Below are 27,554 nucleotides of genomic sequence, written 5' to 3' on the forward strand. Positions count from 1 at the left end.
TCACCTCTGGGTTCAGTCATGTTGCTTGCTTTGGCCAATAGGATGTGAGCAGCCATGAGGTAGGTAAGCAAGGGCTTGGGAATGGGGGCGGTGCTTGTGTGGTTGGGTGTGGCCTCTTATACTCTGACATCACCAGGAGAAGAGCTTTCTTCGGGGAGCGCTTGCCCCTTCAGCCTGGACGGAGAATGAAGCCATGATGCAGGGCCCCCTCAGCCATCCTGCAGAGCTGAGAGAATAATTTGTTTTAAGCCCCCACGCTTGATGGGTAGTTGTTATATAGCATTATGGTGGCAGGAGCTAACTGAAACATGTGTCCACTCTCTAAATTTTTCACAATGTAGCCCTGTTTAAAAACAAATCATTGGAATCCACTGGTGGCTCAGCAGGTTAAGGGTCTGGTGTTGTCACTGCTGTGGGACAGGTCCCATTCCTGGCCCTGGAACTTCCACATGCCACAGGCATGGCCAAAAAAAAAAGAAACATATTCAAGTGGTCGCTAATTAGCAATATATATATATATATATATATGGTATAAATATATATATATTTTTTGCTCAATATATATACATGCACACACATATATATAGCATATACATATGGGCATAGGAGAGAAGTAATACTCCATACCTACACAAGATTTTTTTAAAACTCAACTTAATCTGCTTGCCTATTTACACTTCTCTTAGTAACCCATCACTCTCTATGTACAGTCAAGTATTTTCTATCTTTTCTTTCCTTATTTTTTTTCAGGTGGTAACATCATCAACTCACACACCTGTGAACAAGAAGCTGCATACAATGTTCATTGCAGCATTACTAAAGGTAGCAAAATATTGAAACAATGAGCAGGATAATGAGGAATAAACCATGATAGAGCCATAAAATGGAATACTAGACAGCAATTAAAATGAATGAACAACTGTAGCTACTCAAGTAGCTAGCATTGCACAGAAAGAGCAGTGGCAGGATAGACATCATGATACCATGTATTGAAAGTTTAAAATCTACTCCAGAGTATCATATAATATTTATGGCTATATCAATATTTTGAAACAAGTAAAATACAGTTGGATTACCACTGGAGAAAAAGTGATTGGAAAGGGCACAAAAGGAACATCAAGTGTATCAATATAGCTTTAAAATCTCCTGAAAACATTCTAAAAGAATATAGCATCATATTTAAGATTTGATAATGCTGGGTGGTGAATACACAGGTATCAATATTATAATATTACCACCTACTTTTGGTATCTTTAAAATATTTAACAGTCAAAAATTTTAACAGCCATGGTTTTTTTAAGGAGAGACTGTGGGAGTTATTGTAAGCTGTTTGCTATGATATGTGTGTTTGCATCCTCCCCTAATTGACATATTGAAGTCCTAATCCCTAGAACTATGGCACTGGGGTGAGGTTTGGGGAGGTAATGAGGCCATGCATGTGGGGCCCTCACAAATGGGATTAGTGGCCTTGTAAAGGTGCCTCCGGAGAGCGCTCCTGTCCCTTTCATGGTCTGAGGCTACAAGGAGACCTCTGTGTGATTTTCTCCTGTCAATCTGTCTCCTATCAATTAAATTCTTAGGGCAGCCAGAAGACCCTGGAAGAAAAGGAAAGTCCCTCCCTCTCAGCCAGGTTAAAAAAAATCTGCCTTTGGTGACTTCGCTTACTTTACCTTATCTCTGCGTCTCGGTTTCCTCATTTATAAAATGGGAATAATAGTGTCCACCTTATAGGCTTATTGGAAGATTTATCGCATATCTGTAAAAAATTCAGAACAGTGCCTAGCACAAAGGAAATGCTAGACGGCTGCCATGGACTGCTGTTAAGTGGTAGGTGTCCGCCATCCGTTTCAGGTCCTGAACTTCTTGAGGATGGGGACCGACTAATCTCTGAATCCACAACGCCTGGAACAAAACGAGCGTTGCAATAAATCTGAAGAAAATCTGAATGTAAGTGAAGGAGAAGTGAAAATCGAGGACACGGGTTTCACTATAAAGACGGGGGGAGACGAGGCCAGAAAGTTTATAGAGCCCCCAAGGGAAGGGCTGAGGGCCCGGGGGGTGCAGACCTGGAGCCCCAGCGGCCGCGGGGCGCGGCTTCCCTTTTCCCGGCCGCGGGCGGCCAGCAGGTGGCGTCGGGAGGCGGAGGCGGGGCGCGAGGAAGGGGCGCGGTCCGGGTCAAGGGCGGGAGTGAGCTGGCAGCACCGGGGCCGCGGCGCACACCCTCTGACGGGTCTTCCACGCGCCGGTTCCAAGGCCGCCCTCCAGGTAAGTTCAGCCTCCGCGCGCCTCTCAGCCCCGGGCGCGCCTGCGCCAGGTCCCCCGGAAGCAGAGCGCGGCCCCGGGGCCATAGCAGAAACGGCGCCCACACCGAGCCCACTGCGCGGGGGCAGGGTCCGAGGGGAGGCAGGGAGTCCACGTCTCCCGTTTCAGAATCACGGAAGAAAATCTTCCCGATTCAGTTCACGGTCCTGAGGGGCAAAAATGTCTGTTCTGCGAGGGTCACTCAGTTCCGGTCTGGTGGGGGGCGGGGGAGCACGCTGACAGCCAGTTGCCCCGGCGGGAGCCCTGGACCCTGGCTTTTCATCACAGCCAGAATCTGTGCTGGGATCCAGTTGGCCATCCTGGCCTCCCCAGTCCTCAGGGTCTGGGGAACAGAAAAAGAGCGCGGGGCGGGGGGCCTGGAGGCGGTGGGGTGGAGTGGAGTACAGAACGGCCTTCGTGTCCCTGGCGTCTCCGGAGGGGCTGGCTCCCAGCTCCATTCTGAGGAGTTGGAATCCCACCCAGTCCTGTGAGTATGTCCTTCTCTTCGCGTAGGCAGTTTATTTTATTTCATTTACTTTTTTTAGGAGGTAGAAGGAAAGTGTATTTAGATCATGGGCGTTGGGAGTCGGAAAAGCTGCTTTTCCTTGAAAAGACTCACCTTTTTCTTTGATTGCAAGAGTCTGATCCACTGACCATGAGTCATTTCCCAGGCCTTTGAGTGAGCAGGTGGGGGGTCTGAGCACTTGATTGCAAAGGACCATATATAGGAAATTGTGGTTTCCACCGGGTTCTGGGTCACTAATGGAAGCCCCTCTGGCCGCTGATAAGGTACACGAATGCGGCTAAATTCTTGCGGAGGATTTGTGTTGCATACAGATCCGCCCCAGACTCTGTGCTCTGGGAGGGCTACATTTACATCTTAAAAAAATCGTCCTGAAAATTGTAACTCGTAAAAACGTTATTCTGCAAAGATAGCGCCGTTGGCTTTCATGAAGGCAGAAAACTTCAGACTGACGGGAAAAGGAATTCAAAGATGTCAAGAAAACCAGAACCTTGTTCCCAGAGCCCTGTGGTTCTGTGGAGATACCTGCTGAAATACAGGGACTGAGGAGGAAGTAAAGGAAATGATGCCAACCCTCTCATCTCTTTCAGAAAAGGAATTTAAAATTCTGTTGTTAGGTCATTTGGCCTCTACTGTGGAGTAATTCGTCACTTCTGAAAACTTAAATCAGTAATAAATGTTCATAATTTACAAATTCTACTGGATCAGCACATAATGAGCATCCGCTTCAACAATGTATGGGCCAGGCCCTTGGGTAAGGCAGAAGTTTGGGGATTAAATGCCTGCCTTAGGAGTGTGGCTACCTAGGGGGTGTAGGGGGGCACTCACTTGCTGTGTGACTGGACCATCACAGTAAAGTCGGCCCTCCGGGTAGCCGCCGGTTTCACAGCCAAATCGAGGTTGGTGGGATCCACGGGTACTGGGGGCCAACTGTACTGCGCCATTGTATATAAGGAAGTTAAGCATCCATGCATTTTGATATCCACTGGGCAAGGGAAGGAGGGAACCTGGATCCGTGGATACTGAGGGACCAGCTATGCCTCTGTGTGCCCCAACTTCTTCATTTGCAAAGTGGAGATGTTATTAATGATACACAGCCCCCAAGATTATTGTGAGGCTTATAGTCATTCATTCATTCACTCAGTAAGCATTTTTTAGTACTTTCTGTGCCCCAGGGAACAAACATGACAAAAATATCTAGCCTTTCCGAATTGACCTTATATGAAACCTTACAGCGTTTTTTATGTTCTCTGCAACATGGTAAGAACTCAAAATAGCTGATATACACATATTATTTCATTCAGTGCTCTCCTCTCCCCTTGTTACAGATGAGGAAACTGAGGCTCAGAGAACTCATGATATTTTGTATCCACTATATCTATAGAGGGAGGCAGCATCAGCCCCTGTAACTAGAGAACCAACTGTCCCACCCCTGACAGAGAGCCTGAGGAAATCAAGGCAAAATATTTCCAGGGACTAAAAGAGTCATTTCCTATTGAACTTTGCTCTGGGGCTGTCATTAGATTTTTTTGAATATTTTGTTCCCAGGAAGGCTGGGAACAACTTTACCAGCAGGTTTTACCAACTGCAGATTTATAGCATGTTTGAATGTCTACATATGGGAAGTGTATTTGGGTTCCCAATCAGGGCTTCATCAAAGAGTTGCCCTTTTTCATTTCTGGGTGCTACCAAGGACTGGACCTTCCTCCAAGAGCAGACATGTCTGTTTATAAAGGCTGTAGGCTTGGAGCCTCATAAAATGTAAATGGAATTTTCCATCAACACAAGGAATCCAACTGAAACCAGTTAAAAAATGGGGGGGGGGGCAGGTTTTTGTTGTTCCCTATGAAGGTTGTTAGAAGAAGTCATCCGTCAATGGAGTTCTGTTGGATTTTAAGTGAGTCAAAATTAGCTTTCCAGGAAACATATTTGCAAACTCCTTAAGTACAGAGTTGTTTCCCTCTTTCTCTCTCTCCCCCTACCCCTCTAGTTTTGAGCCCTTTGCAGGTCTAGCACAGTCCCTGGTAGATAGTACATGCTCAGTACACATTTGATCAGCAAATTGGGTATTTGATCTTAGAGACACATCCTTTCCCTGAGATGTTTTCTCTTTGAATGTTGACTCCCCTGTCTGGATTAGAGTAATCTCTAAGAGTTAGCCTGAGATTATTGTTCTGAAGCCCCAATTCTTAGCTTTTAGTACTTTTTTTTTTTTTCCTTTAATAGGTTGTTGTGATCTCAATTCAAGAGGAAGGTGTGATATGGCGTCTGTCTGGGTAAGTAAAATCAAGGCTTGATAGCACAGTAATTTATCTAAGCCAAGTCAAAATACGGAAAATCCAAATATTAAGAAAAAGTTTTTAAAGTTGATAAAAGGATCATGTGAAAAAATTAGCATGGCCAAATAAGGCTAGAGTATGTCTAAAAATAAAGTGTTAAAATGGATTGAAAAGGTACATAGTTAAAATAATGTGTACTGCCACCGAAGCAGAGAGGTCAGTAACAGAGGATAAATTGCATATGTGGTTTGGGAATTTATTATAAGAAAAAGACAACATTTCAGAGAGGAGGAGACAGTTATTCAGTAAATGATGTTAGGAAAACTTCTTTCCATTTGGGGAAAAAAAGTCAATCTGGATTCCTTCTCCCTTCTTACATGAAACTAAATTTCAGGTGAATAAAATACTGAAATGAAAGAGACAAAATAAGGGCGAATTTAAAATGTAATCTTGGGAGTTCCCATCATGGCACAGCAGAAATGAATCCAACTAGGAACCATGGGGTTTCAGGTTCAATCCCTGGCCTCAGTCAGTGGGTTAAGGATCTGGCGTTGCTGTGAGCTGTGGTGTAGGCCGGTGGCTACAGCACTGATTAGACCCCTAGCCTGGGAACCTCCATATGCCTCGGGTGTGGCCCTAAAAAGACAAAAAGGCAAAAAAAAAAAAAAAATATGTGTATATAATCTTGGCTTGAGGAAGGCAGTTGCAACCATGATATAAACCAAAAGCCTACAAGAAAAATATTGGTGTATTTAACTCTGTATGAATGTATAATTTATGATGGCAAACAACAGTATTAATGGAGTCAGAAGAAAACTCACAGGGGAAAAGTATTTGCAGCACGTTTGACAAAGACTCATTTCCTTAACACAAAAATAACTTGAATAAATCAGTAAGAAGAATGAACTTGGAAACATTTTTGTAAGGAACATAAATAGGATATGAAAAGAATTATAAGTGACCAACAAACATATGAAAAGATGCTGTGTCTCACTGAGAAATAAAGAAAAAATGCAATGAGAAGCCAATACTACCAAAGTATGAGTAAAAGTGAAGAAAAAGTAAGAAAACCAATGTTGCAGGAGTTGTGAGCTAGACAGGCATTGTCATACTCTGTTCTAGGGAGAGGAAAGCTGGCTATCCTTTGGGATGGTATTTTTGGCTCTATCTGTCAGTGTTTAAGGCACACCCCCTGTAACCCAGTCATTCCACTTGTGGGTATTTATCATATAGATATACTTGCATAAGTGTAAAAATATAGGCTGATGGATATTCATTTGTATTAATGAAAATAAACAAACAGCACAAATCACCATCCACGGGGTGTGAACAGGATATAGGGTTTTAGTTGCACAAGATCAAAAAGTTAAGTTCCGAGAGTTGCCTTTGTGGCTCGGTGGAAACGAATCTGACTAGTATCCATGAGGACACAGGTTCGATCCCTGGCCTCGCTCAGCGGGTTAAGGATCCGGCACTGCCATGAGCTGTGGTGTAGGCTGCAGATGCTACTCGGATCCCAAGTTGCTGTGGCTGTGGTGTAGGCTGGCGGCTACAGCTCTGATTGGACCTTATGCCATGGGTGCATCCCTAAAAAAGACAAAAAAAGATAAGTTCTGGAGATCTGTTTCATAACAATGTGAATATTCTCACCACTCCTGAACTGTGCACTTAATGTTTAATGTGGTAAATTTTATGTTACAATTTTTTTAACCACAATAAAAAAAACCCTCAGATTTCTGTCAATACTCTTATCACTAAATTTTATCTGTTCTTTTTTTGCTTCTTAAACTCAAAAGCACATACACACTCAGACACAAATGAGCAATCAAGTCTATGCTTTCCTACAAAACTGTTGATCATTGGTGGTTACCAGTGCATGGTGAGTTATTGGGAACTTCAGTTGTGATTTCAGTACATTACCATTGAAGATGAAAGAGTAGCTGGTTTCCTAGGTCTCTATATTCTATCCAGGAATGTTGCAACCCTCCCATTGTTTCAGTTGTTGTATTACTCTTTCCTTTGTTTAAAATTCTTGAATATGGGTGGCCCGACTTTTTGAAAGTTTGCATTACACCACTTTGCTTTTATGAAAGACCTATGTCAGTACAGGCAATACCTTCAAGATATTACAGGCTTGGTTCCAGACCACTGCAATAAAGCGAATATCTTAATAAAGTGAGTCAAGATGATTTTTTTTTTTTTTTTGGTTTCTCACTCCATATAAAAGTTATGTTTTGGAAACTCCTAGAAGAGAACATTGGCAGAATACTCTTTGAGATAAATCTTAGCATTATTTTTTTGCATCTGTCTCCTAAAGCACAGGAAGTAAAAACAAAAATAAATAAATGGAACCTAATGAGACTTGAAAGTTTTTGCACAGCAAAGGAAGCCATCAACAAAAGGAAAAGACAACTTGCTGAATGGGAGAAAATATTTGCTAATGATATGACCGAGAAGGAGTTAATATCCAAAATACATCAGCAGCTCATACAACTCAACACCAAAAAAAAAAAAAAAACCACACCAAAAAAAAAAAAAACAATTAAAAAATGAGCAGAAGATCTGAATAGACCTTTTTTCCAAAGAAGACATACAGATGGCCAACGAGCATGTGAAAAATGCTCTAAATGCTTAAAATCACTGGTCATCAGAAACACAGATTAAAACCACAGTCAGGTATCACTTCATACCTATCAGAATGGCTATCATCAAAAAGACCATAGGTAACAAATGTTAGTGAGGATGTGGAGAAAATGGACCCCTAGTACATTATTGGGAGGAATGCACATTGGTGCAGCCACTGTGGAAAAACATATGGAGGTTTTTCAAAAAACTAAAGGTAGAACTACCATATGACCCAGCATTTCCACTCCTGGGTATCTATCAGAAAACCCCCCAAACACTAATTTGAAAAGATACATGCACCCCAATGTTGTTAGCAGCATTATTTACAATTGCCAAGATTTGTAAGCGACCTACATGTCTCTCAACAGATGAATGGATAAAGTAATGGAACATTACTCAGCCATTAAAAAGAGTGAACATTTTGCCATTTCTAGCAATGTAGATGGACTTGCAGGGCATTATGCCGAGTGAAATAAGTCAGAGAAAGACAAATAATGCATGCCATCACTTATATGTGGAATCTAAAAAAAATACAGCTAGTAAATGTAAAAAAAAAAAAAAAAAAAAAAAAAGAAGCAGACAGATATAGAAAATAAACTAGTGGTTACCAGTAGAGAGGGGGGAGGGCCAAAATGGGGGTAGGAGTGTACCTCTATTAGGGATAGGGATAAAATAGGCTATAAGGATATACTGTACAACATTGGGAGTATAGCTGACAAAAAAGTTATATTTACAGTGTACTGTAATCTGTTGTGTACAGTAGCATTGTCTAAAAAAGCCATGTACATATCTTAATTTTACTTTATTTTATTTCTTTGTCTTTTTAGGGCCGCACCCGCAGCAGATGGAGGTTTCCAGGCTAGGGGTCAAATTGGAGCTGTAGCTGCCTGCCCACACCACAGCCACAGCAACTCGGGATCTGAGCCACGTCTGAGACCTACACCACAGCTCATGGCAACGCCAGATCCTTAACCCACTGGCAATGAGGCCAGAGATCGAACCCGAGACCTCATGGACACTATTTGGGTTCATTAACCACTGAGCCACGATGAGAACTCCCATTTCTTAATTTTAAAATACTTTATTGCTAAAAAATATAACAGCAATCTGAGCCTTCAGGGAGTCATGATCATTTTGCAGTTGTAACATCAGAGATCACTGATCACATTCACCATAACAAATACAGTAATAATGGAAAAGTTTGAAACTTTGCTAAGGTACCAAAATGTCATACAGAGACACAAAGTGGGCAAATGCTTGGGAAAAGGGTGCTGATAGACTTGCTTCATGCAGGGTTACCACAAACCTTCCATTTGTGAAAAATGCAGTACCTGTGAAGCACAGTAAAGTACGATGAAGACAGGTGTGCCTGTCCCTGTTTTTGCTCAGTGAAAGGAAGCCAAAATGGGTTTTTGCTTTCGTGCTGTCTCTGTAGGTCTTTCTTAAAATTGAAGTGGCATATGGAGTTCCCATCGTGGCTCAGTGGTTAACAAATCTGACTAAGAACCATGAGGCTGCGGGTTCGATCCCTGGCCTCACTCAGTGGGTTAAAGATCTGGCATTGCTATGTGTTGTGGTGTGGGTCTCAGACATGGCTCGGATCCCGAGTTGCTGTGGCTGTGGTGTAGGCCGGCAGCTACAGCTCCGATTAAACTCCTAGCCTGGGAAATTCCATATGTCACAGGTGCGGCCCTAGAAAAGGCAAAAAAAAAAAAAAAAAAAAAAAATAATAATAAAATAAAATAAAATTGAAGAGGCGTAAAGTGAAATTCCAAAAATCTGGGGATACCCTTGGCTTTGTACCATTTCGGCTTCTGAAAGTTTTCTAGGAAAGCTCTCCATTCAGATAATGGGGGGACCTCTATCTCTTGGTCAGGATGGGTTTTGCTACTTCATCCCCATGAGAGGGCCTGCTCTCTTAGCAGTTTGTACTCTTTGACCTCAAGGCCTCTTGTCAAATGATGCCTTTACATCTATAGCAAGCACTCAGGTAACCCATAAATCAGAACACCTTGAAACATTCTTATTAAGATACCATAGCAAGTGCTTTGCCTCTGTGTGCCTGCTACAGGACTAGTTTTCTCATGCAAATATTCTGAGCTCTCTGCTCCTTGGTCAATTCCTAACTTATTTTTACAGGATAATAATGAATGCAGTTACTATTTGTTTGAACACAAATTTGTTTTTTTATTAAGCTACAAAGATTTTTCTACATGAGCTCGTAATCACTGCAGTCATCACAAACCACACACCCCTTTCGAACATCCGAACTTGCTCCACCCTCTCAGTTTCTCACTCCGGACTCAAATTTGCACAAGGAGGAAGGGGAGCATAGAGACATTCTGGAACCCAGAGATAAAAGAATTTTATAAAACAATAACTTCCTGTAAATCTGAAGGTTCACCTAAAGGGTCGTTAAGCAGTGAAAGCAGCAAGTACCTAGTGTGGTGGGCTCTTCCAGCAGCAGAAAGAAGACCTTCCAGCCACAACCTCAGTTCTCCTTTGCATAGCTCTCTAATTGGTTAAAAGGCAAACTCCTTTTTTTTTTTTTTTTTTTTTTTGCCATTTCTTGGGCTGCTCCCTTGGCATATGTAGGTTCCCAGGCTAGGGGTTTAATCGGAGCTGTAGCCACCAGCCTACGCCAGATCCACAGCAATGTGGGATCCGAGTCGCGTCTGCAACCTACACCACAGCTCACGGCAACGCTGGATCCTCAACCCACTAAGCAAGGCCAGGGATCAAACCCGAAACCTTATGGTTCCTAGTCGGATTCGTTAACCACTGTGCCACGACGGGAACTCCAAAAGGCAAACTCTTGAATATGACCTTGAGCGAATTACTAAGTCTCTTGCTAGGTCTGTTTCCTCCTCATCTGTAACATGAATATAATAATTGTACCTACATCGTCTAGGGCTTGAAAGCCTTAAATCGGTTCTTGTGAAATGTATGAACAGTACCTGGCATGTAGTGAGCTCTCAATAAATGTTGTAGTCATCATCATTTTGGTATATTACTTTTCTTCTGAAAACGTATTCCTTGATAATTAATGTTCTTGCAAGCTCCCGCTTGTTTCCTGGAACCAATTTTATTGCAAATCAACATCAGCCCTCCCTCATGGGAATGATTCTCTGGGAGCTATCTGAAACTGATGGATTTTCCCCAAATAGATAGATGTTCTCTAACCACTCCTATTTATAGTATTTTCTTGCATAGGTATATATATATGTGTGTGTGTGTATTTATATATATTTACACACACGTATATATATAAACGATGTTATATTTTTAGAGCAGTTTTAGATGCACAGCAAAATTAAAAGGAAGGTACAACCATTTCCCGTATACATCTTCCAGTGAATTCTGTGAGTTGTTCTAGAGAATTACTGAACAGGGTCGTGGAAGCCCCCTAATTTATAGTCCCTGGGTCAGAAGAGCTGGTGGCTCTGAGACTTGCAGCTGGTGTCTGAAGTGAGGGCTGAGCCCTTACTGAGGGTGGTGGAGTCTGGTGCTAACCTTGGGTACTGTCAGGACTGTACCCACTGGCAGTGGGAACAGAGCATTACATGTCTTTAAATATAAATAAACATCCAGACCCATAGAATGCACCGCACCAAGAGTGAACTATAATGTAAATGAGGCACTTTGGCTGAGGATGTGTCAATGTTGTTTCAAAAGTTGCAACAAATGTACCACTCTAGTGGGGGTTGTTGATGTTTGACCCCTGGGCTGGAACTTCCATGTGCCACAGGTTCAACCCTAAAAGAAAAAAAAGAGGAGTTCCCGTCGTGGCTCAGCGGAAACGAATCCAACTAGGAACCATGAGGTTTTGAGTTCGATCCCTGGCCTTGCTTAGTGGGTTAAGGATTCAGCGTTGCCAGTCAGCAAGTCTTCAGTCTTATCAGTCTTTGCTCCTAATGACTAGATGAAGTCAAATCTTCTTCATGCCTATTTAATGTTCCCTGGCCCTCTAAAACTATCCTTCAGATGTCATAGTGCATGACACCTCCAAGCCACCTGTGTGGCGAAGCTGGGCCTGCGGAGCTGCTGCTACCTACCCATGAGAGAGGCCAGTTCATCCTTGACATGGGAAAATTAGTTATAACGCTTTCTTCATGAAAGGGCATTGGGTTTGCAAGAAGCCAAACATTTATATTCTGAAGAATGGAGGAAAGAGAAGGGTTCAATCCCTGGCCTTGCTCAGTGGGTTAAGGATCCAGCGTTGCCGTGAGCTGTGGTGTAGGTTGCAGACGTGGCTCAGATTCCGTGTTGCTATGGCTCTGGCGTAGGCCGGTGGCTACAACTCCATATGCCGCAGGAGCAGCCTAGAAAAGGCAAAAAAGACCAAAAAAAAAAAAAAAAAAAAAAAAAAAGAAAAGAAAAAATATTTTAACTGTAGAGGCAGATTTTTATTCAAAGGCCTAGGAAATCCCATATAAGTACATATATACTTGAATTTTTCTCAATTTCTCTTAAGCAGTGTTAAGATGTTTTATGCTTTCTATTGGATGGTCTTTCCCAGCTGAACTGACATGTTTCTAATTTCTGTACTTAAAATTAGTATTGTGGCCTTTTTCATTTCCATGCTATTCCTGCAGACCTATGTCAGTGGAACTTTCAGAAGGGAATTGATCAGCCACAGTTGTACATCCATTAAATGAAGCTTAAGAACTGACAGTCCTAATGGGCTTTTCATTTATAGATGCTTTGGTACCGAATTCCCCAAGGACAGTGGTCGACAGTAATTCAAACATCTTCAAGTCTGTGAGCACCAGTGACTTCTGTGGGAGATGCAGTGGAAAGCTTTGAACTATCCCTGGAAACAAAGAGGATTAGGACATCCCCACGTTCTCATGCAGATGCCACTTTAAAGCAAATATTCTTCAGAGCCACCATGACTAACACAATTCATTGCTCTAGAGAATGAATGTTTTAGATTTTCCATTTGTTCCCCAAGAGAAGAAAAAGAGGGGCCTTTTATATACGTGGTCATTGTCATATTGCCTGCGTAATTCTTGAACCACTCTCGAAGTGACAAGAAGGTGTGCAAAGTATGGATTTGCCATGTGTTTCTAATAGGTAGATGGGAATACGCGGGTGTAATACAAATGAAGATGTCATTTCGAACTAGTGGGACTGTCAGAAATTTCTTTCCAGGTTGGACACCGAGGGACAATGAGAGATCATCCAGGCTTTAACCCATCTGTGGATGCTGAGGCGATTCATAAGGCAGTCAGAGAAATCGGTGAGTGATGCTTTACAGCTCCTTTCTTAATGCTAAAGCAGATCAGGAAAGTTAAATCCAAAAATGCATAGGTTCAATTTGCCTAAGTTGCCTTATCAATTAGAGATTGTAAGGCACTTAAAAAAAAAAAAAACAAACTTTTTTTTTTTCTGCCCACTCCACTGTGTATGGAGTTTCCAGGCCAGGGATCAGATCTGAGCCCAGTTAGGACCTATGCTGCCACGGAGACAACGCCTGATCCTTTAATGCTCTGTGCCCAGCAGGAGGATCAAACCCGTATCCTGGTGCTGCAGGGATTCCACCAATCCCCTCGTGTCACAGCAGGAGTTCCAAGGCACTTTTAAAAATTATGAAATAATTAGGAAAAGTATAGGAAACCCAGTTCTATTTAATCTTAATATTTACTGTATTTACTTAATACTAAACACTACCATCAGCACTGCCATCTCAGCATCAATCATTATAGGTACAGTCCCTGCCGATTCTGCCTGGATCTCATTCCTCAGAGATAAGCAAGAGTTTATTCCTATGAAACTTTTATTTATTTATTTGCTTTTTAGGGCTGTACCTGCAGTATATGGAAGCTCCCAGGCTAGAAGTTGAATCAGAGCTACAGCTGCTGGCCTGCACCACAGCCACAGCAATACGGGACCCGAGCCGAGTCTGCAACCTACACCGCAGCTCATGGCAACGCTGGACCCTTAACCCACTGAGCAAGGCCAAGGATCAAACCCGCATCCTCATGGATACTAGTTGGGTGCATTACTGCTGGGCCACAATGGAAACTCCTATTCCCATGAAACTTTTAATCCTGTAACTCCATATGTGTGTACATAGGCTCAAACAGTATCAGTTGAAATCATCCTGGATATATGCTTCTGCAACTTGTTTTTCTCCCTTGACATTATGTTTTGGAGATGTAGCCATGTTGATATGTTGAGCTCTAGTTCATTAATTTTAACTGCAGAGTAGTCTATTGAATTATTACATCCTAATTGATGTAATTGTATTGATGGAGCATTTAAATCGCCTGCAGTTCTTTCCTATTACAGTATAAAAATACTGCATTGAATAGCAATGTGCTTCTGCCTTGTGCACATTTGCCAGCATCTCTTAAAATATAATGGTTGGAATCTTTTGGTTGAAGGGGATGTTTCTTTCCAAATTAACTAGAAATTTCCCCAGACTCCGTTCTCAAGTGAGTATACAAATTAGCATTCCTACAGGCAATATGTGAGACTTCATCTTGCCCCATCTCCTCATCAATTCTTGCTGCAGTCATCCTATTCAGTTTTTCCCACTGAGTGGGTCTAAAATGATCTCATTCTGTATCTGTTTCCTTCCTCTTCTCCCTCCCCTTACTGATGAGGTGAAGCATCCTTTCTTCTTTATTTGCTTCCTCTCCCATGAATTACTTCTTCACATCTTTTATCCATTTTTTCAGTTGGCTGTCTTCTTTGTGCCGGGCAAGATTTATTTTAAAATAAATTCTTGGCGTTCCCATCATGGTGCAGCGTAAACGAATCCTACTAGGATCCATGAGGATGAGGGTTAGATCCCTAGCATTATTCAGTGGGTTGAAGATCTGGCGTTGCTATGAGCTGCGGTGTAGATTGCCGATGTGGCTCAGATCCCATGTTGCTGTGTCTGTGGAGTAGGCTGGCCGCTGTAGCTCCAGTTGGACCCCTAACCTGGGAACTTCCATATGCGGCCCTAAAAAAAAATTTAAAAAATAAAAATTAAAGAATAACTTCTGGATACAAAGCTTTTTTAAAAATTATAAACTATGAAACTATCTTTTCCCCATCTGTGGTTTTCCTTTAACATAGGTTACAGTCACTTTTAATGCATTGAAGCTCTACGTTGTAGTGAAATTAAGTTTACACGTATCTTTGTAATGATTTATACTTACTATGTATTTTTTATAATGAGCTCATAAAGATATCTTCCCGTATTTTCTCCCCAAAGTTTTACAATTTTATTTTTCACACTGAGATCTTTAATCTGCCTGGAATTAATGCTTGTGTATGGTATTTAAATCTAATTTTATTTTCTCTCACATGGCTAGTTAATTGTTCCAGCTCAGTTTATTGACGAGCTCATTCTTTCCACAGTGATTTGTAATGCCACCTCTGTCTTAGAAGTTTTGCTGCTTCTCTGCTCTCTGTTACAGTCCATTGGTCTGTTTGCCTCTCACTGTCTTAGTTACTATTATAATTTTTTTTTTTCTTTTTAGGGCTGCACCTGCAGCATATGGAAGTTCCCAGGCCAGGGGATGAATCAGAGCCTCAGCTGCCAGCCTACACCACAGCCACAGCAATGCTGGATCCTTAACCCACTAAGCAAGGCCAGGGATTGAACCTGCATCCTCGTGAATACTAGTCAGGTTCATTACTGCTGAGCCACAACAGGAATGCCTATATATTTTTTTTAATGATTTTTATTTTTCCCATTATAGTGTCCAGTAAGGCAAGAGTTTTTCTTGGCTCTTTGCCCTCTCCTGATGATTAGGGTCTGTTTGTCAAGTTCTATGAATTATGCAGTTAGGGTTTTGTATCACTGTAATATTATATTTCTGGCTGCTTAGGTATTTTATGTTATTTTATTTTATTTATTTTTTGTCATTTTTAGGACTGCACCTGTGGCATATGGAGGTTCCCAGGCTAGGGGTTGAATCGGAGCCGCAACCTCCAGCATATACCACAGGTGCAGCAATTCGGGATCCAAGCTATGTCTTCGACCTGCACCCCAGCTCGTGGCAACGCCGGATCCTTAAGCCACTGAGCGAGGCCAGGGATCAAACCTGAATCCTCATAGATGCTAACCGGGTTCATTAACTGCTAAGCCACGACAGGAACTCCTTTTTTTCTATTTTAAAATGAAAGTTACTTATCTATTCTTTTGATTCTCATCTTACATATAATGTTGAATAGACTTTTTCTTAAGGTTACTGTCAAATTGACTGAATTAATGGGCTTCAAATTCTGTTGCTTTTCTTCCTTAACATTATGTTTCTTTTCTTTTCTTTTCTTTTTTTTTTTTTTTTTGTCTTTTTGTCTTTTGTCTTTTTAGGGCATATGGAGGTTCCCAGGCTAGGGGTCTGATCGGAACTACAGCTGCCGGCCTACACCACAGACAGCAATGCCAGATCTAAGCCGTGTCTGCAACCCATACCACAGCCCATGGCAACGCCAGATCCATAACCCACTGAGCAAGGCCAGGAATCCAATCCACATCCTCATGGTACTGAGTCAGATTCGTTTCCGCTGCACCACCGCGGGAACTCCCCAATATTACATTTCTTTATGATTTTTTGCATTAGTTATGCAGGCCCACTCTGAGAAGGAGGTTTTTGTGGTGAGCACCACTCCCAACACCAGAACCAGGCGTCATGATGGCATTTGCCTTAGGGATGTGTCAGATCTAGCCTCTGAAACATGAGGCAGCTTGGTTTAGTTCTGGTCTTGAGCATGTGCAGAAATAACAGGAGAAAACACCTGGCATGCCACCGACATGGAACTGTGGCTGGTTAGTTATGTCTGGAGTCCAGGGCTGAGGGTGTAGAGATGCAGAGAAGGGGTGGGAAATTAGAACTGAGACATGAGCCAGGAGGTAGGTCCTAATGAACTAGTATACAAGCTCAGGGGCTTAAACTTCATCCTGAAGGTTACAGAGAATCATTAGAATTGCAGCCCTGGGATTGACATGATCAGATGCATTAAAAATAATTAGGAACAGTTTTTTACTTAGGCAGTAATATACAGTATGAATTATAAGGGGGTTAAAGTAAGAGGTTGTTGAAGTTTCTAAGTGAAATAGGAGCATCCCGTGGCAGAGAAGAGGACAAATTCAAGAGGGACAGATGATCCCTACAAAGTAGAGAGTAAGGAAAAGAAAGGAGTAGAGGATGACTCCCAGGATCTCTGGTTGATGACTGCATCCCCAGTGGTGTCACTGGTGAGGGAGCTTAGAATGAAAGACAAGTTAGAGAGGAAATAGAATGAATCGATCTGGAGCAGGCTGAGTTTGAGATGCTCGTGGTTGGAGATGTGAGTCCTGCCTCTAACCCGGATGCCATTACAGGTCTGTGTTGATCACAGGGCACAGTGAGGGTCTACTCTAACTCTGTTAACTATGCAGAAGAATTCAAGACCAGAGACCCATTGGGGCAGCATCTTGCACTGGGAGGCCCAGCAGCTAATCAAGCACACAGCTTCCTTTGCCCCCTCCTTCATGTAGAGTGTCCACACGGATGTGTGAAGCTCAGGGGTGTGTGGGTCACCTCAACACAGGGAAGGTGAGCCTTGTGTTCTGGTTTCTCTTTATTCCATTCTAGCCATGCAGGACCAAAGCATACAAGCCAGTTCACAGCCCCAACCCAGTGGTAGGCCTCTACCATATAGGAGCCAATGCAACTTCCCACATTATCTTAATACTGTAATTACCAAGGAAGCAGTGACCCAGAGATGGTTTTCAGGGAGGCCAGCATTAGTCCTTTGCTCATACCCACCACAAGTGGTTAAGCAATAACAATTACTAAAATGCCTAAAAGGCACGTAAACCAGTGACAGAAATGCATGTTTTGGAGTCAGAGACTTGGGTTCACATTCTTGCTGCACTACAAAAGCTGCGTGACTTTGGTGAATGAAATGTTTTTTTAAAATATTAGTGTCTTTATCTTTAGAACAGCTTAATCATGCCTACCGCCCAGCGCCCCCGTGCATACCAACCATGACCATGGGTAAAACGTGCAGAGTGTGTGGTAGATTCTCAATAAACGTCAGCTCCTTTTTTTCTAGAGAAGAAAATGATTTTGATATCAAAGATGGAGATAAGAAAGAGACAAAAGGAGATAAGACAGTAACTGAACCTCCTCAGGATGAAAACTACCTCAAACACCATTATGCTCTTCGTGCTCTTTGCAGTGTCTGATATACAGATGGGAATATGGGGGCAATGATTGTTTTCTTCCCTCCAGACTGTCCAAATAAAGTTAATTTTCTTTTTCCCAAAGCCAAGCAATCAAAGAAATAAAGGTGCCAACCTGGTAAGACCTGGAAATTAGAAATTAAAATGCCTTCCTCACTGCATTTGTTTCAGACTATTAATCGTTTTTTTCTGTTGTCCATGACAGAAATGAAGCCTATGTGGGTTGATGGTAAATACAGTTATTTCTGTTTCACTTAGGAACTGATGAGAAGACGCACATCAGCATTCTGACTGAGAGGTCGAATGTACAGCGGCAGCTGACTGTTAAGGAATATCAAGCAGCATATGGAAAGGTACGAGTCCATTAACATGACAGGCAGTAAAGAGCTAATCCCTCGTGGATCAAGGCTGCTCCCACGTGATTATGCCCATGGATCTTTTATTTTAGGCCAAGTGTAACAGAAACTTCCCTGTGTATCCAGTCAGTAGCCTAGAGTAAGAGTCTTGGTTTTGCCCTTCATCAGCCGAATGGCCTTAGGCATGTTAGTTGATCTTTCTAGGACTCAGTATCTTCACCTGTTGAAGAGGAGGCGTTGCCTTGGGTCAGTAGCTCTGAACTGGGAATGATTTGGTTTCCCAGGGAATATGTGGCAATATCCCCAGACATTTTGATGATCACAGCTGGTGGGAGAGAGAAGGATGTTCTGGCATCTGGTGGGCAGAGGTCAGGGATACTGCTGAACATCATACCGTACACATGCCAATCCCCCATACCAAAGAACTCTCTGATCAGTTATTTGATAAATCCTGTCTTACATGATCTTTAATTTCTCTTCCAACTTTAATAAGTTTATGGAACTACAGATTTATTGCTTAATTCATTCAGCAAATGAAAACTTAACTGTGTACCAGAAAGTATACAAGAACTATTCAAGAACTTTTTGTATGTCTTTCCCACACAGTTTATTTGTTCAGTAATAAGCTCCTGTGTGTCAGGAGTTGGGTACTAGTCTATGTTAGGAAATATCCCAGATATTGGAGAGTCACTGGAATAAAAAGCAGATCCTCCTTTCTTCCATAAGCCAAACATTCTATTAGAAAAATAATAAATAGGCAAATAAAATAAATTCAGATATTGGTAGGTGCTATGGAAGAATTAAAATAGATGATATTAGAGAGAATGACTAGTGAATGGCTCCTTTGGATACATGGTGAGGGAATGTCAGTGAGAGCTTGTTACTTTACTCTCAGCAAAGACTAAACCATACTGAGGATTCGGCTCTGCTTCATCTGGGGTAGGGCATTTCAGACAGAAGGTCTGGCAAAGGCAAAAGCCCTAAGGCCAAACCAAGCTGGAAATACTGAAGAAACAGAAGGTACAATATGGCAGCTGTGTAGACAGTAAAGGGAGGCAGAGGAAACTGATGAGGTTTGAAGAGAGGCTTAGAATATTCTGGGCCTTGGGGGTCTTGGTACAGAGGTTAGATTTTTATTCTAAGAACAATAGGGACCCATCAGAGGTTTATAAGAAGGGGAATCCTATAATCTATATTTTTAAATGATTATTTTAGCTGCTGTGGCTAATGAGCTATGTAGGGAAGGGAAAGAGTAGAAACACAAACCAGTCAGGCTATTGGGTAAAACTGAGGGTGCGTAGTAACCATGCAAAGGCGGCTGAGGCATCACCTGCGGGTATTCTCCAAGTCCTCAGGCTCCATGAAGACACCCTTGTCTGTGTTCTTTTTACCAGATACTTCACATGGCATCACTCTGCAGTTTTATCTCTATTTCTGTTTTTCCCTAGGGTGTAATTTCCTAGGGATAAGAATTGGGTCTAACTCACCATTAAGCGCTCAGCACAGAGCAGGCACGCAGTAAACATTTGTCGAAACAAAGCCAAGCTTCCGGGCAAGGCAACACACTCATGCACAGGGAAGGTACAAGATCTACGGGGCTTTCAGGATTTCCAAAATAGGGAGGAAGGATGCAGGTGAAGGGTGCCAGTCCTGTCTCACAGCGGGATAGAAAGAGAGCACCTGAAGGAAGAGTCGGGTGGGTGGAATTTAGTATTTGAACAGGAAACACCCCATGACAACTACCACAGGGCTAGTCCCGCTTGGCTCCACCCCATTTGTTTTGGTGGGAGCTCACCCCCAGTGCTGTGGTAGATGTTGGTCTGTACCCACATTGTTCTAGCAGTGAGGCTTCCAGCCTCCATTGCAGAATCATCAAGAGCGGGAAAAATCATTGTTCAATAACACTCCTTTGGATATTAAAATGGAGACCATGTTACTTGCTTTCAATGGCGGGGGGGGGGGGGGCTGGGCTGTACTTACAAAATGTGTGAGAACACTGCTCAAGGGGAACATCAATAAGTATGTCCCCCTATTGCCATATTTTGGATTTCCTCTGCTGTTGCTGCCAGAGAACTGCTTTTGACAACTGCTAGTGTCGCACACTCTTACCAGAGGCAAATGCTCCAGCCCTGCCTTCCCTCCACTTTTGCCCCCTGAAGCTCCTGGGCCATCACTAGGAAGCCAGGCAGGAAGAAAGCACCTGCCAGGGAGGCTGGGTGTGGTTTCGGGGCTCCTCCTCCTCTTCCCTCACCCCAACCCAGGTGCGCTCAGAGCATCGAGGCCCTGGGAAGTGCATTGTAACACGCAGTTCCTGTCTGTGGCACTTATAGAACCCCTTCCATTGGCTTTCCTTCAGAAAACCTTCTATGAAACAACATTTTGGAAATAATCATAAAAAGCAGATCCACAGCCAAGGGCACTTTTACAATTTATTTTCCATCTTTCAATTCTGTTCCTCTCCCTTTGCTTTATGTTTCACAATCCCTTTTCTCTCTCTCTCTCTCTCTCCCTTTCACTCGCCCCCTCCCCACCCTCTCTCTCTCCCCTTCTCTCTCCAATATCCCTATTTTTCTGTCTCTTGTTTTTCCTCTCAGTGGCAGACACAATAGGGACTCATACTACCAATTACCTAACATATTTTAGCGAGTTAAATCTACACGTTTATCACCCTTGGCCAGTTTGCATTATTTAATAGAATATGTATTTCCACGATTTTGTTTTTGGGTTAATGTTGTCTCTGCTGTATTTGCTGTGTGGTTTCCATTGTTCACTTGCTCTCTTTCCTTTTTGGCAGCATTTTGGCTCCTTTGCCCTAGGAATAGGAGAGGTCTAGGTGGGAAAAAGACAAGGGTTGCTTTCCTGAGCAAACCCTCCTTGCGGCTGGTGTTCATTCACTGAGTAGAATATACTTTGCAGCGAGGAAGCTTCCATCCTCTTGTTTTGTGGAGTTTGTGAGATTGCCATTCTGCCCTGATTGCTCTAGCTCACTAGGTGCTGCTTTTCCCCGCTTGTGAAAAGAAGGCGTTTTCATGCCACATCAGGCTTCTCCTCAAAGGAGAACACGTTTGGAGTGCCTTTCAAGCGATGCAAACTCCCTGCACCAAACCAGTGCACAGAGAGCACTGGGTGGCACCTTGGCTCATTTGCCCTATGTATAGGAGTGGCCTAGGTGGGAAAGAGGCAAGGGTTGCTTTCCCGAGCAAACCCGCACTGGGTTCGTTCACTGAGACAGGAACTCCTGCGTGTTACAGCTCTTAAAGTTACCTCTTGACCAGGTCAAAATGACAACGGTCTTCTACCACCTGGCTTTCTTCAGGAAGTGATAAAATATCCCAACCCAACCAGCTCCTGCCCCAGGCATCCTGTCAGGCCCTATTGGCCAGAATAGGGTAAGATGCTCTCCACACCCCCAGCCACTCCTAACAAAGAGGAAGGGGAGGACCGGGATGGATTTCCTGCAGTCACGATGCATTCCCAGGTAGCCCATTGATTGCATCAGGAGACCCGAACAGTTCACATTTTATTCATGAGTATTACTGTGGTTCCGGGTAGAAGAAATGGCTGCTGGGAAAATACCAACAATGTTTGTAAGGACAGTCACGGACCAAAAGTCCGCAGAGGGTATGGATTGTCCTTGGAGCTGAAGAAGTCACGGAAGATAGGGAGTTCCCATTGTGGGACAGCAGAAGTGAATCCGAGCATCATCCGTGAGAATTTGGGTTCGATCCCTGGCCTCACCAGTGGGTCAGGGATCCAGTGTTGCTGTGAGCTGTGGAGTAGGTTGCAGATGCAGCTTGGATCCTGCATTGCTGGCCCTGTGGTGTAGGCTGGCTGCTGCAGCTCCTATTAGAGCTCTGGTCTGGGAAGGTCCATGTACCACGGCTGTGGCCTAAAAAAACAGTTACAGAAAATAAAGACAGGGGTGCAGTGGTGCCGGCAGCACATGGGACTAAGGTCTTCAGTGATGAGCACAACGACAGAGAAGGGACAAATGACTGCCCAGGAGGAGTGATGAGGCTGTGTCTAGGAAGGCCACAACCACCTTACCAGACGGGCGGCCTGCTCCCTCTGTTGCCCTGGACCCTCGGGTGTGAGGACCGATCCTCTGCTCAGAGTCCAGCCTCCTCTGTCCTCCTTGCTTCATTCTACCTGCAGCCCACCCATCTTTCTTTGGATCTGCCTTTCTTTGAGAAGTTATCCTCTGTATTGGCTATCAGGTGGCAGAACCTGTGGACCCAAAAGGAGCAGTTGCACTGGCAGGGACTAGGTGGACCTCGGGTCGCCATGGAAAACTCTTGGTGGAGCACAGGCAAGAGTTGGGGCGGGAGGACCTGCACCCCATAAGAAATACCCACCAGCTCTCAGATCCTCGAGGGTTGTAGGAGCACCGAGACATTCAAGCTGGGAAATGAAGACTGTGATAGGGCAGAGCGAGACCCAAGCTTCCCCGGGCAATGGCAGCGTGAGCTCCTGTCCAACTGCCAAAAGATGAGAGTTGGCATCTTACCAGAAGGTTTGGAGGGATAGGATGAGAGACGCCTGGCCATTGGCCGGAAGCGCATGGCGGGGGAGGGGGTTGCGGAAGCTGCCTCGTGATTGGCCCGGGCCACGGGGATGTCACAGGGAGGCATTGTGACTTGAGGGCAAGGCAGTTATAAAAGCCCAGTGCTTCCACCGTCTCCCAGACGGAGGATATGGCTTTTCAGCTGTTCCTGCTCTTGCTCTTCAAGGCGGTGTCCTCTGCCGCCTTCTCTGCACCTGCACATGGCATGCCCCAGGCCCACCTGTCCTGCCCCGGGCCTCTCACCCACACTTGGTGTACCACATTCCTGTTCGCATCCAGCTTTGAGCCCCTTTGCGGGCGGATGAGCCTACGCACCCGCACCCGGCGCCTCCTCCACCCGCAGCCCTCCTCGGGCCTGGCCCAGCTCCTCAACACTGTGCTCAGGTTCTACAACAGGGGCTTGGACGTCTGGAACCAGAACCAAGCAGACCCCCACGCGGAGGGGAAGCAGCCCTCCCAGCCCTGTTGGCCAAGAGACCTGGACACGTGCCACGCCTCCAACTCCACACTGCACAGAAGGCAGCTGGCCACCCCTCCTCAGACATCCATGGACCCCAGATCCAAGATCTCCACCTTGGCCCTCCTGCTCCACAAAGGAGAGTCACAGACTCACAGGGCGAGTTCCTGTACCTCCTGCCCACCTCCATGCAACCTCTCAAAGGGCTCTCCAGCCCATGTGGGACCACCAGCCTGGGTGAGGCGACTGGTCCAGTTAGGGCCACCAGTCCTGGCAGGGCCAAAAGTCCAGGCAAGGCGACCAGCCCAGGTGGGACCACCAGCCCAGGTGAGGACACCAGCCCAGGAAGGACCAGCAGCCCAGATGGGACCAGTGGCCCTGGTGATGCTACCACCACAGGTGGGACCAACAGCCCATGTGGGGACGTTTCCCCAGGCAGGAGCAACAGCCCAAGTGGGGCCACCAAGCCTTGCGGGACCAATGGCCCCAATAGGGACAGCAGCCCAGGTGATGGGGCCACTAGACCAGGCCACGACTCCAGCTGATGCCAGGCTACCAGCCCAGGCAGGCCCAGCATACCAGGTGGGGCCACCACTCCAGGCAAGTCCACCCGCCCAGATGTGTCCGTCACCCCAGGCGAGGCTACCAACCCAGGTGGGGACACCAGCTCCTCTGGTGCCACCAGCCCAGTCAGGTCCACCAGCCCAGGTGGGGCCAACACCCCAGGCGGGGACACCAGCCCAGGCAGGGACACCAGGATCGGCGAGGATACCAGCCCAGGCGGAACCAACATGCCAGGCCAGGCCAACAGCCCAGACGGGGACACCAGCCATGACAGAAACCCTGTGGTCACAGCTAGGCTTTGGAAACATTGAGAGTTTGCTCCTTCTGTTGACTCGCTGTGCTCTGGTGCTGCTCTTTTCCTTCTGGACATTTATCTCATGCAGAGAGATAAAGGACTACCGTGAGTTCCAACAAGAGCAGCTGGCAGAGCTGGGCAAAGGATTGAAGATGATGGGTAAAGCCCTGGGAGAACTTGAGAAGACACTAAATGCAGAAAGAGAACATAAAAATCATCTTTCCAAGGAGCTGTCTGAGCTGAAGGCAGAGCTCAGAATTTCTGAAAAGGAAACAGAGAGATGGAAAAAGCTGTTTTTTCTATTGTCCCGGGCACAACACCTTTTGAAGGCCTTCCCGGAAGATGCAAAGGGGCACTGTGTGCAGGTGGAGCAGGGCCCTTAGAGGCAGGCCCAGGCCTGGGAGCTGGAGAGTTTCTTCCTCCCTGTGCACGCCCCCTAGAGGGGGAGAAGAGGGGTGGGGAGGGAGGGCAAAGCGGAGGCTGGGGTAGGGGTGCTGGGACAGAGACGTGGCCTGAATTTCATGATGTATGTATATTTTGAATAAATAATTGAATGTTGGAAGGCAAAGAAGTGTCCCCAGGAGATTGTGTCACCTGGGATGGGGGTCACAAGTCCATGCACCCTCCAGCTGGATGGGTCTCAGAGCCCGTGCAGAGCTGGGCGCCGTTCCCATGGAAGGTAACCAGCCAGAGGGGTGGCACAAGACCTCACAGATACGTCGTGGCAGAACCGGGGCTTGGACTTGCCGTTATGGCTCCAGCTCTGGCCGTGGGTCCTGCCTGATGCGGGCGTTTGATGAGCAAAGGGGAGGGGTGAGACCAGGGTAAGAGAGGCCAGAGGCATGGGCTGTACCCCCCTGCCCCAGGAGAGGGGCTGGGACGGTGGGCTGTGCACTCAGAGACCCCGAAGCCCTACAGGAAGAGGGGAGGTGCTCCGGCTGCTCTGGGTTGGAGGCATGGGGTGAGTGGACAGCGCAAGGCAGAGCAGGGACAAGTGGGAACAGGTGCACCTGGGACACTGGAGGGGGGGGACCACTTCCAAGAGGCAGAGCTGAGTGTTGGGGGCTGTGGGGCAGGAGCTCGGGTTAACTGGGCCCCGAGGCAGGGCTATGCCCCACCTGATCACAGCCCAGTCCCTGCCTTCCCCAGCCCCTGCCTGCCGCCTCTGCTGCTGCTCAGCCGCCAGTATCGGGGCCCTGAGACCCACAAGGAAGCTCTGAGCTCCAGGGAGCCAGGCGGACCCATAGGGCATTGGTTAGATGTGTATTTATACTGAGAGGTTCACAGGAAGGCCCCAAGCCCCCGGCAGCCATTTCTCCCCAGCAGTGACATCTCACATCACTAAGGACAGCATTCCTCCAGAGACGCCAGCGTGGTGTGTGCGTTTGGAGCTGTCTGTCTGTCACCTGTGCACCCCCGTGACCAGGGCACAGACCAAGGGCCGAGTTGCCCCAGCAGACTAAGTCCTCCCTCAAGCCAGCCAACCTGCCCCCACTGCTCCTGCCTGAAGCAGCCACCAGCCCGCTCTCCCCTGTGGGAGTCTTGTCATCTCTAGAGTGTGGATGAGCAGAATCAGAGCTGTGGCCTTTGGAGATAGGACTCGTGTTTCCCCCACTCAGCAGGATGCCCAGGTGTCCGACCCGGTTGTCCTCCCCCGTTCTTTCCTCTCTGTGGCTGGGTGGGCTGCATGGTTCCAGGTTTTGGAGACTCCCGTAAACCTGCAGAGAACTTAAGCTTTCCTTTTCTGGCTCGCGTGATTTATGGTCACCTTTTTAAGAACGTGTCACAGCGGGGAGTGCCAGCCTTCAGGTTCTGTTCTCCTTTGCATTTCCCTCAAGACTAGTGATGGTGATTGTAGTTTCATAGGCTTCTTTCCACCTTTGTATCCTCCATGATGAATGTTAATGTCTTTTGCCAATTTTCTCTTGGGATCACTTGGGGGGTTTTTTGCTTTTTTTGGGGGGCGGGGGGCTGCACCCATGGCATGTGCAGGTTCCCAGGCTAGGGGTCCATTCGGAGCTGGAGCTGCCAGCCTAAACCACAGCCACAGCAACCCGGGATCTGAGCCGAGTCTGCAACCTACAACACAACTCACGGCAATGCCAGATCCTTAACCCCCTGAGCGAGGCCATGTTCTCATGGATGCTAGTCAGGTGTGTCTTACCCACTGAGCCACAATGGGAACTCCACATACGTTGGCTTTTACCGTTGAGTTTTGAGAGTTCTTTTGTCCGATGTGTGCTTCGCCAACATGTGCTCCTAGTCTGCAGCTTGTCTTTTTGTCCTAATACAATCTTACAGAGAAAAAAAAAATCGCATTTTTGATCAAGTCCAGTATTATCAACTGTCTTGTTTTATGGATTGCGCTTTTAGTGTCATGTCTAAAAAGACTTCAGCAAACTAGGTCCTGAAATTTCCTCCTGCGCTTCCTTCTGAAAGTATTACAGTTTGACATTTTGCTTTTAAATCTATCCTGTGGTCAATTCGAGTTCACTTTTTTATCAGGGCTGAAGCTCAGGTCAGGTGTTTTGGTTCATTTGCTTTCTTTTTGTTTCTAGGCCTGTAGGTGTTCATTGCTCTGGGGCGGTTTGTGGCATGGACCATCCTTCTCCGTTAAATCAGTTTCACCTTTTGCAGGAATCAGTCCTATGAGTGTAGGTCCTGCTCCGTTGGTCCTGTGCCTTTTCCTCCACCACCACCAGAGTGTCCAGGTTTTGTTCTCCCTGGCCTCATGGAGGGGCGGGGGCTGGCCTGGGAAATTCCCTCCAGACACCCCACAGCCCCATGGAGATGCATCAGCCCCCAGCGAGCCCTGGAAACACGGCAGGTGGAGTGTGTGCATGTGTTGGTGGCGCCTGAGAGCCCTCCTCGCGGAGGACCTTGCCCCAGAGCGAGTGAACATGTACAGGCCAAGTGGCGGGAGGAGGGGTGACACAGGTTGGATTTCATTGAGCACTGAACACGGCAGGTGGCCTGGTGACCTGTTGACCATGACAGCTGAGGAGCCAACAGGGTCTTAGCCCCCTCGGCCCCATTCCCCAGGTCTCGGGCCAGAGAGACCCGGAAACCCTGCCAGACACAGGCTTTTGCTAAGTGCAGGCACAGCTCCCAAAGTTGGGGACAGGGGACAGGGCAGAGGGTGGTGAAGGACAGCCCGCAGGTGGGTGAGCTGGTGCCAGGTGGGAGAAAGCCCAGCAGATCCCAGGTCCTTCTGTGAATGCATGTCTACGTGGCCAAGATATTGACAGCTGGTGGTTGCAGCAGAAATCAGAGCCAGCTCAGCCGCGGACTGGCTGGCTCACCCACCACAAGAGCAGCCTGGCCCAGGAAGGAGCCTGCCCTTTCTTATCAAATACGCAAAACATAAAACATACCATCTGAATTTTTGTAAGTGGAAAATGCTACTGAAGAGCACCCCA

General features: G+C 45.8%; 1 protein-coding gene across 1 annotated transcript; it reads left to right on the plus strand.

Annotated features, from left to right (window-relative positions):
* Positions 1-1,793: 1,793 nt before the first annotated feature.
* Positions 1,794-24,703, plus strand: ANXA3 (annexin A3). The gene is made up of 6 exons (XM_021101481.2): positions 1,794-1,827; positions 2,065-2,265; positions 5,051-5,100; positions 12,883-12,970; positions 18,158-18,252; positions 22,473-24,703. Exons 1-6 carry the CDS (start codon positions 1,794-1,796, stop codon positions 22,635-22,637), a joined length of 633 nt encoding a protein of 210 aa, XP_020957140.2. The 3' UTR covers positions 22,638-24,703.
* Positions 24,704-27,554: the final 2,851 nt, after the last annotated feature.

Source organism: Sus scrofa, chromosome 8 (assembly GCF_054392235.1).
Source record: "Sus scrofa isolate SSC_HxYL_T2T_F1_AM1 chromosome 8, Sscrofa_HxYL_maternal_Yorkshire_Landrace_v2.0, whole genome shotgun sequence".
Classification (NCBI taxonomy): Eukaryota; Metazoa; Chordata; class Mammalia; order Artiodactyla; family Suidae; genus Sus; species Sus scrofa.